The sequence below is a fragment of the Myotis myotis genome, unplaced genomic scaffold (assembly GCF_014108235.1).
Source record: "Myotis myotis isolate mMyoMyo1 unplaced genomic scaffold, mMyoMyo1.p scaffold_m19_p_7, whole genome shotgun sequence".
NCBI classification, from domain to species: domain Eukaryota; kingdom Metazoa; phylum Chordata; class Mammalia; order Chiroptera; family Vespertilionidae; genus Myotis; species Myotis myotis.
Genome location: NW_023416379.1, coordinates 59,340,960 through 59,353,110, shown reverse-complemented (window position 1 = coordinate 59,353,110; position 12,151 = coordinate 59,340,960). Strand labels below are relative to the sequence as shown.

At 38.7% G+C, this 12,151-nt stretch overlaps 1 protein-coding gene across 3 annotated transcripts in view; it reads left to right on the top strand.

Moving 5' to 3' along the window:
• The window catches only part of BCKDHB (branched chain keto acid dehydrogenase E1 subunit beta), a 221,517-nt gene that overhangs the window by 90,966 nt on the left and 118,400 nt on the right, over positions 1 to 12,151 (top strand). The window contains exon 9 of one of the 3 annotated variants that reach the window (XM_036316659.1): positions 8,169 to 8,512. The exons of 1 other annotated variant lie outside the window; for it this stretch is intronic. In XM_036316659.1, the coding sequence (XP_036172552.1) occupies positions 8,169 to 8,186 (18 nt within the window). In that variant the 3' untranslated portion in view covers positions 8,187 to 8,512. Of the gene's footprint in view, positions 1 to 525; positions 547 to 8,168; positions 8,513 to 12,151 lie in introns of those variants that run through there. One more of the 3 variants, XM_036316660.1, reaches the window with a different exon arrangement.

Here is a 12,151-nt window from a genome sequence, read left to right as displayed (position 1 = left end):
AAATTCCTTTTAGACTTAATATCATATCTGGGGTAAAATGAAACACTTTTATTTGTTATTTTTTTTTAGGAGTAATGAAAATAAGCCTCTTTTAGTTTGGGGTTGTTTTGGATCCAGGTTGACTTTGCTGAGACAGCAGGCAGACAGAGCAATGTCGTCCTGTCTGATAGACAGTTGTCCTGCCCCAAATGAGGAAAGCTGACAGCAAGGAACCTGGTTCCACTTTTGCTAAGTCATTGTTCCCATAGGATTTTTGTCATGACCACACTATTTAATTGTACTAATTGGAACGAGTTTTAAATTCTCGAACGCTGTATTTGGGATGTGACTACTACACTATTGCTCTGCGTGGTGACCTTTGGCCAGTTCCTCTGAATTCCATGAGGGCAGGGCATTTGTATATTTTTATTGCGGTATCTCGAAAAATCATAAAGATGTCTGATATGTAGAAGATACTCATAAATATTTATTGAATGATCTTATTGAATTTCAAAAATAATATGTAATAGTAATTTGTTTTTTCAGTGAAAGAAATTAAAGGAGAAACTGATAATTCCTGTAGAAAAGAAAATACACTGAGCTGAATGTGTCACTCCTGCTACCTGGTCTATTTTTGCTATGACTTATGTTTTAGATATGCTTTGAAAGAGATTAAAATAATGGGTTCTGATCTAATTTTGTGTAATATATTTTGTATAACAAAGCTTAGCATAGTGTATGGTAAATAAAAAAGTTAAATGACATGTTTTATGCATATCTCTTTTAGTGTTCATAGCCTTTCTTTGAATTAGACATCCATGTCATTGATTATAGGTGAGAAAACTGAGGTTCAGAGAAAGTAGAGTAATTGTTCCAGGCCTCACAGCTCACAGAGCTGGCTCCACCCAGATCGCTGGACTCCAGAACCTTTGCTTTTTTATTTTATTGCTTTTATTGAGAAGCATGCAGCTTCTCAAGCAGAGTTCGTACACAATTTGTAAATAATTTTCAGATGTGATTTTTAATAACTAATTTGTGGTGTGATTTGAAAATAACTTGGAAGGAAAAAGATATTGGCAATAGGAATGTATTTATGGGGAAGGGTACTACTATTTATGTTCATGTTTATTTTGGGTAGGGCTTTCTGTCACAACTGTATGTGTTCTGGTTTAATCCTTTTAGTTGCCTTGCGTGCTAAGAATTATTGCTCCTGTTTTAGAGATGAGAAAAACCGAGTCTCATAAAGATTAGGAACTTCTCTTACGTCCCTCAGCTAAGTGGCAGAACTGCAGTTGAATCTCACATCTTAAATTCTTGAACCCTGATATTTTCATAGTACAACAGGGCCTCATGTTAGAATAGTTATTTTGCAGTTAATTAACTTCATGCCTTAATAATTATTGTGAATTTTGCTGATGATATGCTTCTAAATTTGAGCTTACAACATATTTTATAACATTTCAGGAATTTACTTTCACATTTGCCCACCTGTATAACACTTTTAAAAAACATATAATATTCCTAAATACTGTACACACCTTGTAAATTATACTCTCATATTTCATTTCATTTGGCTCTTTTTTCTTCTACATTGAACTGGAGAAAGCAAGATTAAATTATATAATTATGTTTTTCTGTTCCTAATTCTTTTTGATGTGCCCCCTTATACACTTAAATTATTTGAGTTTCACTCAAGATTTTCCTTTTGTTTAAACTTGTGCTTTTGCTATTAGCAACAGTAGTGAAAAGAAAGAAATCATTACCTCATTTCATGATGAAAAAGATTATAGGTACATTGTGTTCCTAGTTTAACATTTTCAGTGTAAAGTAAGAAATCTACATTTGTTGACTTTCTGTTCTTCACTTTGATGGTCATGTAACTTACTTTCTCATTAAATGGTACTTACACTTACAAAATTGTAGTGTTTTTTACTATAACTGGTAATATTTTCTTGTCTTTTCTACAATACTGTGGTTTTGTGGTATCTAGCTATTTTAACTTAACTTAAAAATTTATTGAAACTGTGGTCTACAAAGGTTTTTGAAAAATGAAATTAGGAAGTATACCATTTTATCTATGTAATTTATCTACTCTAAAATTTCAGCACTTTTATTAGTCATGGATAATCAGCTTTTGCAAACTTATACACTCCCTGCCACTTCTGTTGCTGTTTTTTCCACGAACTTGGTTTTCTTTCTATTTGTCTTTTTTTATTTTACAGCTTTGATTATGTTATATAGTTTCTTTCATAGCTGTTCCACATCTTAAGTTTATTTTTTTAATATTTTATGTATTTTTGTTGTTATTGTTAATAGTATCATTGTTATTATAGTTCTCCACCTCCTATTTTTTCCTTTCTATGTGTGGCAGTAGAAGAGATTCTAAAAATTAGAGTGATACGTAAACATGTTGACACATGTTCAGTTTAGCTTATAATGCAAAGCAACATTTTTCATCCCTGTCCCTAAGGGGTTCACTCCCTAAACATGGTCACTTTTAACAACTTCTCTATTTTGTTCTTCTGATGGCTGTTTCCGTATCTTTAAGTAAAACTTGGTACAGCTATTTTGGCTATAACACAGTTTATTCATTTATGCAATGTCCTTCATTCTACAGAAATACTCACTAAAACAAACAGGGTTTATGGAAAAAGTAGGTTGGGCGGACCAGTTATACAACTTTGTAAGGGTTTGCAATTAGAGTCAGGAAGGATTGAACCTGCTGAGTTAATAGAGTTAAGAGCAAAATGCATAAAAGTTGGGGAGGACCATGTAATAAACACGTTTGAAAGGGAGCAGATGGGCCAGCCTGAGGCAAAAGGCATAGTGTATGGAACTGAATTTCTCTGAGACTCTCAGCTCTGCGGTTATGCCTTGCCTTTTATTGTTTCTTAGTTACATGAAACACTAATGTGCTGGAACAAATTGCATATACGCCAATATGATTAAGCCAGTTGCTGCTTCCTTTGACCCTAAAACATTTTATACTTGTGCCAAAAAATGGACTCCCCTTGCCCAGTTCATTCATTCATGTGACTCAGTGCTGAATTAGGTTTGATTGACAAAGCCTAGGTCACATCTTTATTTCAGCTATGATTGAGACTGGAAAACATAGTTTTTTACATTCTACCTTGAGAAAGTGGGATTAATAATTAGGGTAACTATGAAAATGTGGAGAATATATTTAAAAAATTTTGGGTTATTCAGGAATACAAGACTCAGCGCACATATGTGATACCTGTTTGTGTATCATTGTACATATATCTTCATTTATCAGATTTGAACATCATTTATTTCCTCCCACTTTGATCATGAAGTACCAAAATGTGCTTACATTACCTGTTACTTTCCCGTCATCATTTCCCCAATTTTGAGTTATGTTATTTTGCTTCCTTTAATGGATTGCCTTTTGATTTTTAATTATTTAAAACTCTATTATCTTATTCTGTTAACTTTTCTCAGTGTCTCAACCTTTCACTGTATAAGAAAGTGACATTAATGCCCTCTACCCATCTTCACTTCCTTTTTTCCCTGCCCATTCCTATTTTCTGTTATTTATTTTTACAATGCCAAGACTGATAACAATAAATTTTGTTCTGTAACCACATTTAAATCCTCCAGCTTTTTTTCTATAGGTTGATTCTAAAAGTTAAAAATCAATGACACTCTTAATATTATTATGATAAAATAAATAGTTTTCACCACTGAGATGGCCTGGGGGAGGGGAGGTGTAAAATTTCATTTGTTTTTTATTGCAGGCCAAGTGTGTCAGCCCATAAGCCCCTTAAAGGAAATGTTCTTGGCATCTAGATCAAATGGTTTGTCTTTTCTTATAGTGTGTCAGTTCCATAATATCTTGCCACATTTCGGATGCTCCATACTTGGGCATGGCATTCTTTTGGATTCTCTAGTTTTTAATAACCTTCCTTTTCTCCTTGAAAAAAACACAACCAGTCATTAACATTATCTTGAAGATTAATACTATGTATGACCTGGAATCTTCTTTTTGAGCCCCCAGGAACCCTCCCTGTTCCAGTCTTGACTACCATTCTCTAAATCTGCTGCACAATAGTCTTCAAGGATGTTTCTCCATTTCACTCTTAAACATTTTCTGGGTCTTATGACTTTCTCTTTCATGGTTTTCTCCCTTATTTTGATGAGGGATGTACGTAACTTCTTCAAGTAAAACGTGTATAGACGAGGGAGGCTTTCAACACTTTTATTTGGAGAACATGTATTTATTTTGCAGTCACACTTGATTAATATTTGGCTGGATATAGAATTCTAGTTTCACAGTAACTTTCACTTAGGATTTTGAAGATAATGCTTCATTATCTTCATGGGGTAAAAAAATTTGATATCAGTGTGGTTCTTATTCTTTTATAGGTGATTTTTGTTTTTCTGGAAATTTTTATGATTATTTTGGTTCTTTTATGGTGCAATGCCACAGGTGTGACTTTCCTCTAGGAATGTATTACTGATTTAAAAATAACTATATCCTTTCCCTTTTGTATATTTAGAAAAATACACTCATATTAGTTGAATAATAGACCTAGATTGATTCTTTGTTTCACATCTTTTCTGTGCTAGTTGTTGTCCAGTTGTGTTCTTGCAATGTTTGGGACATTTTCTCTATTTTGTCTTTTAATTCTTATTCTGAATATTTTAATTTCAGCAAACAAATGTTATTTTCTTATGCTTAATTCTTTTTGTAACATGCTGTTTGTTTTATGCTGTGTTCTCTTCAATTATTCTGGGTATGTGAATATAATAGAAATTATGCTTATATATATTATAAAATAAAAGAACAATAATTTTAAAAAGTTCTGTTCTATAAATTACCAGTTTTTTCAATAGTTTATTTCTTTTGTAATAGTTTTTCTTTTTTATGATTATTCTGGATAGCTGACTGGTGCAGTTTTACAGTAAAGTCTGCAGTAGGCATCTCCATTATGGAAAAAATTTAGCAGATCTGTGCACATGGATGAGACTTTGCTTTAGGGTGAGTAAATGAGAGAGAGGTCTGTCTGAAGGGAGGAGGGGTTGCCTCTAGATGTGCAAATGAGCTAGGTTTGCCTCTTTGATATCAGTCCTCATGGTATAGGCCCGTGGTCGGCAGACTGCGGCTCGCGAGCCACATGCGGCTCTTTGGCCCCTTGGGTGTGGCTCTTCCTAAGCCTTAGGAGTACCCTAATTAAGTTAATACCAGTGTACCTACCTATATAGTTTAAGTTTAAAAAATTTGGCTCTCAAAAGAAATTTCAATTGTACTGTTGATATTTGGCTCTGTTGACTAATGAGTTTGCCGACCACTATAGGCCTATCTTTGTAGGCCATTTGAATGGTTTTATCAGCAACTTGTTTCTTTGTCTGGATTGTCTCTGGGATCAGGGTTAGATAGATATTTCATTGGAGAAAGTGGGACAGTTGGTACAGCTGCTTTATTTAATTTTCATTCGCAATTCTTATACCCACTTTCCACACCTGCTGCTGAGCCCATCTTGGGTCTCTGGGGGAGATTAGCTTCCTCTTCCCCTGTGCACCCCCCCTTTCCCACCCCTCATGTGCCTGGGCTTTAGCTTCCTCTGTTTGGTCTACATTTTTATCACACATTCACAGGAGACCTATTTTAGTCTCTTTTGTCTAATAATCGCTGCCTCTCTCCAGCTTAAGATGCTTTGGCTCTTCTGGGTTTTTTCCCTTTTGTAGTAATTTTCTGTCTTGGGAAAGAAAGGGAAACAAAGCATATATGTTCAGTCCATCATTTTGAGTTGGAAAACTTCTCTATTACATATTTTTATTTTTTTAATAGAAAGCAGGATGATTCGTATATTTCCATCTATGTATTGTTATTTTACCAAAATCTCATCTATTTCAATAGTTTTTTAGTTGATTTTCTCAGATTTCTAAATTGGTAATCTTATTCGTCAAGTAAGACCAATTTTATCTCTTAGTCTATGTTCTTATTTGGTGAGAACCACTGAACAATGTTAAATGACAGGGATGATAATAGACATTGAATGGGATATTTCTTAAGCACCATCTTGAACTTATTGAATTATTAAGTAGAAAATGGAAAGTACATTATATGGGTTTCTGGCTTATGGAGAAAAGTATCAGAATTTCCTGCACAGGTAGTGTTTTTGAGTGAGTGGATTTGGCACTTATGGCCTGAATGCCTGTTATACTTCTTATGCCAAATAACCACAATTCAGAATTGGAGATGGAAAAGAAGGGAAAGTCAGCTTTGTCAAATAATAAATTCTCTCAGTAGAGTTAATCAAATTTTAGATGACTCGGTAAATCATTTTTGGGCAGCAAAATTAATCTTACTTCTTGACAGTAAATCAAGAAAAACAAGTCACTTAGGGGTAGTTATAATGGATCTTCTACCCTGGAGTGAATGAGCACCTAGTGAAACAGCCATCACTGGAGAGATACCTGCATGTGATAAATAAAGCCCACCTGACTGACTATGGGTTGTTGCAAGGACAAAAACATCTGGTTATTGGCTTCATGTAGAAGAAATTAACTCCTTGATTTATTTTTATTTTTTAAAGGTGCTTTAAGAATTGCCTTGTAGATATCAAAACAGATTCATGATGTGAAAGTCCTGAGTATAGTATTTGGAAAACTTGGTGGAGTTATAGAGAAGAGATTTTATGCCAAAGAGAAAAGATTGTATATCAGATATATCCATAAAGGGACTTTATATCTGTTGGGATTGTCAAAAAATGAAATAAGCGGCCTCTTGTGGTCATGAGACCCTCATCAACGGGAGAAATGTAATGATCACCTGGCAGAGACATTAAGAGAAGGATTGGGGAGGATAGCCTACATAGTGCCTTCTACATCAAAGGTTGTGTGAAATAGAGGAAAACGATCCTTTATATTTTAGAATATAATAAGTATTAAATTAAATACTGTAATAAAATAATACAGATATTATAAGAAGTTATTCATTTACCATGTATTTTTATACAGGATTTATCTTTCACATTTCTGGTAAAATGGCTTGTGTCTTTAAACTTTTCTTTTGCTCGCTTTTTTTTTAATGTTTTTTATTGATTTCAGAGAGGAAGGGAGAGGGAGAGAGAGATAGAAACATCAATGATGAGAGAGAATCATTGATCAGCTGCTTCCTGCACGCCCTACACTGGGAATCGAGCTCTCAACCTGGGCATGTGCTCTTGCCTGGAATGGATCACCGGACCTTTCAGTCCGCAGGCCCCACTGAGCCAAACCAGCTAGGGCTCTTTTGCTAGCTTTATCTTCTTTTTCAGATGGTAAATTATTGATCCAATTTTGTGAGTAGAACAGACATCCATTAGCCAAGTTTTATAGCTTTTTTTTTTATAACACCTCTGGCATATGCCTTTTTAACTTTCCATAGTTGCTACTATCTACGATGTCCCCTCGCCCAGAGGTTTAAACCCATTTTGATTTACACTGGACCACCTGCAGAACCCCTTGAGCCATTTGTTCCTTTCCATTCTCATTGCCTATTCAAGCCATAGTGATTACTTAGGACTTAGTGTCCTTTGCCTTTCTTTCTTGCCAAAGTAATGTTTTATAAATGGAAGAACTGGATTCCTACACTTACAGTTCAGTTCTGCCGATGGTTTTGGATTGCCCTCAAGACAAAATGTAAAATCTTATTGTTATATATTTGGTCCTCCATTACCTGACCCATGTCTACTATCTCATATCATTTTCTCCACACATATATGATAGTCTAGCCATACAAAATTGTTTGTGGTTCCCAGAAAACACCCTGTTCTTTGTTACTGCAGTTCCTTGGCACATGCTGGCTCCTCTGCCTCTTCTTCCTGGATGGACCCGAGCTCTGTGTAGTCTTTCAACAATCAGTTTACAGTATTTCCCTCCAGGAAGCTTTCTCTGACCTGCCTTCCAAATCCGCAATTCCAAACTGGCATTGTTTTCTCAGTGTTTGCAGGGCAGGCGCTTTACACCCAGCTTGTTCAGAGCAGGTTTCCTTTCATGTTGTCCTTAATGTCCTGGTCTAGTTCTCTCAGTAGACCCTGCCTTTTGTATCTATATCTTCACAACTACTAGAATGTGTAGCGGCATATAAGTGGATATGAAAAAAAAATTATTTCTTGTGTTGTAACATATGAACTTTCCACTTATCAGAGATTAGGCTTCTTAGAATCTCATTTTTTTTCCAGGTTGTGGCTGAGTACTGAAGCAGGTAGAATTGGATTCTCAGTAGCTGAGGTGGTTGCTGTAAAACCCACATATAAAAGTACACGAACACAAATTCTGTAGGAGTGTCTACGAGGCCCTTAATCATATCTCTTCAACTTTTGCTTTGCATAGAATTCTAACAAACTTCTTTACTTAGTGCCATATGTCACATTATTAGATTTAGAAGCAACATTTTAGAAGATGGTAAAAGTTATGTTGACAGAGATAAGGATATTGGTAAGACTAAAGCTAATATATTGATAGCCTGAGAAAAAGGCCCTCTATGAGAAAAGAAAAACAATAAAAAGTGCATAAGAATATTTTTTAAAAAATCACAGCAGTTTTTAGCCATTTAATATAGAAACAAGGTAGACATCTACCTTGATCCCATCTATAATAATAAAAGTGTAATATGCTAATTAGACCGGACAGCTGAACGACATTCCGGATGTCCTTCCTGATGAAACCTTGGCGGCGGGGGCCGAGGCAGAGGCAGTTAGGGGTGATCAGGCAAGCAGTTAGAGGTGATCAGGCAGGCAGGCGAGCAGTTAGGGGTGATCAGGCAGGCAGGCGAGCAGTTAGGGACGATCGGGCAGTCAGGCAAGTGGTTAGGGATGATCAGGCAGGCAGGGGCAGTTAGGGGCAATCAGGCAGGCAGATGAGTGGTTAGGGGCGATCAGGCAGGCAGGCAGGCAGGGGCAGTTAGGGACAAATCAGGCAGGCAGGTGAATGGTTAGGGGCGATCAGGCAGGCAGAATGGTTAGGGGTGATCAGGCAGGCAGGTGAGCAGTTAGGGATGATCGGGCAGGTAGGCAGAGGGGTTAGGGATGATCAGGCAGTCAGGCAAGTGGTTAGGGATGATCAGACAGGCAGGCAAGTTTTCAGGGGTGATCAGGCAAGCAAGCAGAGGTGATTAGGGGTGATCATTTAGGCAGGGGTCCCGGATTGTGAGAGAGTGCAGGCCAGGCTGAGACCCTCCTCCCGTGCATGAATTTCGTGCACCGGGCCTCTAGTGGTATTATAATTGGTGCTCCAAATTCTACCTGTCATCATGAATAGATTAATTTCTGTTCTGTGTACTGTGTTTGAAATACAATATTATTGCTTAAAGGTATGAGTGGGGTGAACTCTCAAATATGTTGAATAACTCAGCCCCTATAGTGCTAAATAAATGAGTTCTTGCTGATTTTCTCTCTAAAAGCTGCAGGGTACCAGTGCTTTGCTTCTAATCATTAATTTTCCTTTGGTTATATTCACATTAATAATATGTAGCAGTTTTTTGTTAGGGCATTTTTCTATTAATTTCTGATTCACATGTCATATTTGGAATCTAATAAAATGATCCTTTTCTCTTGGCTCTTATTATTCTTTAGTTCTTTTAATCACCGAACTGATACTAGTTTGCATGAACTCCCTCTGACATTTTCCAAACTGTAAGTGGATTGGCAGGAGGAAAAAATGGGGAGAGATTAATCCTACATTTTTGTAGATTGAGACGTTGAGGTGTGGCATATTGTATAGTAACAATATAAAGTCCCTGTGCTGGGGCTTGGGACTATTAATCTTCTTGGTGTGAATCACTTGAGACGTGTTTGTTGTCTTCCAGTGTGGTTACACTCTTCTAGGGCAGGTTGGGCTGGTGGTGCCAAAGGGTGGGGTGCATTTTGACTAATCTGCTAAGTAGCCTTTTATCTGAGAGTCTAGTATCTGACCAAAAGGGAAATGGTTGGAAATATGGATTTTTGCTTTTAATTAGTTTCTCTATGGAAGAGAGGATTATTTTTGAAGAATGGAATTTGAAGGAAGCCTGACATGCTCACTTCCCATGTGACTGAAAACATTGGCAGTTGAAAAGATTTCACAAACAGGAATTAGAGCCAGATTTTCCCGTGGCTAAGCTGCTCTTTGGGAGTTAGAATAATACGTAACCTGCAACCCTACTTTCAGTTTACAGGGGTTCCCTTAGGGTGCTGCTCAGGGGACCTTTATGCTCTTTCCTCCCTAATGGCTCCAAAGGCTTTCACAGGGTTTATCCTTTCATCCTGTACATTATAAAGCTCTTCAGTACCATTCTGTTTCATATGTGTTTTAATCAGATCAGTTGCTAACTGCCACAGGCATAGGGCTGCTTAATGCTTCATTATCTCTCTAAGTTATTTTCCTCTTCTCTTATACCACAATCCTATATAATAAAGAGCGAATATGCTAATTGTCATCATGCCATCACACCATAACAACCGATCGGCAGAAGGCTGAGTGCGCGACAGGTGCATGTGTGTGGGTGGGACTGAGTGTTCGGCAAGGCACGTGCGGGTGGGCAGGAACTTGACACTGCATCCTTCCAGACAAAGCCACAGCGGCTGCCTGAGCCTCAGGTAAGCCACGGATGGCGGCTGCCGCTGCCCAGGGCTGGCCCAAGGCTTAGACAAGCCACAGATAAGGCCTGCCCCTTCACAGGGCCCGAGGCTCAGGCAACGAGGGCCGGGCTGAGGCTCAGGCAAACTGCGGTGGCTGTGAGGGCCAAGGCTCAGGCAGCTGTGTGGCTGGCAGTGGCAGCAGCAGAGGAGTGATGGGGGCATCGCCTTCCCGATTGCCAGGTCGCCTCCCGCAGAGGGAGGCCAGTGGTAGCAGCAGTGAGGGGGTGATGGGGGCGATGCCTTCCCCTGATTGGCTGCAGGGAGCGGGCCTAAGGAATCAGGACATCCCCTGAGGGCTCCCGGACTGTGAGAGGGGGCAGACCAGGCTGAGGGACCCCTCTCCCCCAGTGCACGAATTTTCATGCACCAGGCCTCTAGTTTATAATAATAAAAGCTAATTAGACTGGGCAGCTGAATGACTTTCTGGACGTCATTTCGGACATCCTTCCAGATGAAGCCACAGCAGTGGGGGTTGAGGCAGAAGTGGTTAGGGGTGATCAGGCAGGCAGGAGAGCAATTAGGGGCAATCAGGCAGGCATACAAGTGGTTAGGGGCTATCAGGCAGGAAGGCAAGTGGTTAAGGGCGATCCGGTAGGCAGTGGTTAGGGGTGGTTAGGCAAGCAGGCATAGTCGGTTAGGGGCAATCAGGCAGGCAGGTGAGCAGTTAAGGGAGATCAGGCAGGCAGGCGATTGGTTAGGGGCGATCAGGCAGGCAGGCAAGCAAGTGGTTAGGGGTGATCAGACAGGCAGGCAAGTGGTTAGGGGCATCAGGCAGGCAGGCAGAGTGGTTAGGAGCCAGCTGTCCCAGATTGCAAGAGGGTGCAGGCTGAGCTGAGGGACCCTCCCCCTGCCATGCACGAATTTCATGCACTGGGCCTCTAGTAAAATTATAATGCTGCTGTATTACCACAGTTTTACAACTTGAGAGGCAGAGAAATTGGTTGTTTTGCTCAAGTTCCTATAGGGAAAAAGAGAAGTAATCAAAAGTGAACAGACTTTGAAAGTCCCCGAGTTCGGCTCCCTGTGCACTGTGTTGTAACACCCTGACAGACAGTCATCAAACTCCCAGTAGAGCCTTCCTCTGAAATAAGGCAGCCAGTTCTCATGTTGTGAAGTTCTAGTTGTTAGGAAGGTTTTAGCTGAAATTTGCTTTTCTGTAACTTCCTCCTTTTGATTCTGATTCTTTTAAAAGACCGTTTGCATCTACTTCTACAAACTTGTCTTCAAATATTTGGATACCTTCCAAGCTTCATTGTAGTCTTCTCATCTCTAGGCTAAATATTTCATTCAATCTTTTCAACTGTTACTAAATCTTTTGCTTTCCAAATTCCTCATCATACCGATATTCTCTGGACATACTCTCATTGGCCAATGACTCTTTTAACTTCAAATAACTTGAAATGATACTTGAGATATTGTCAGTTCGTCAGATGCTCAGTAGGACTTGTTTTCTCCTCAGGGATGACTCTGTCGTGACCTAGAAGAAGAAGATCTGTTTATGTTTTAGTTCTGGAATACCTGAAAAGGTAGTGAGTTTTCATGTCATT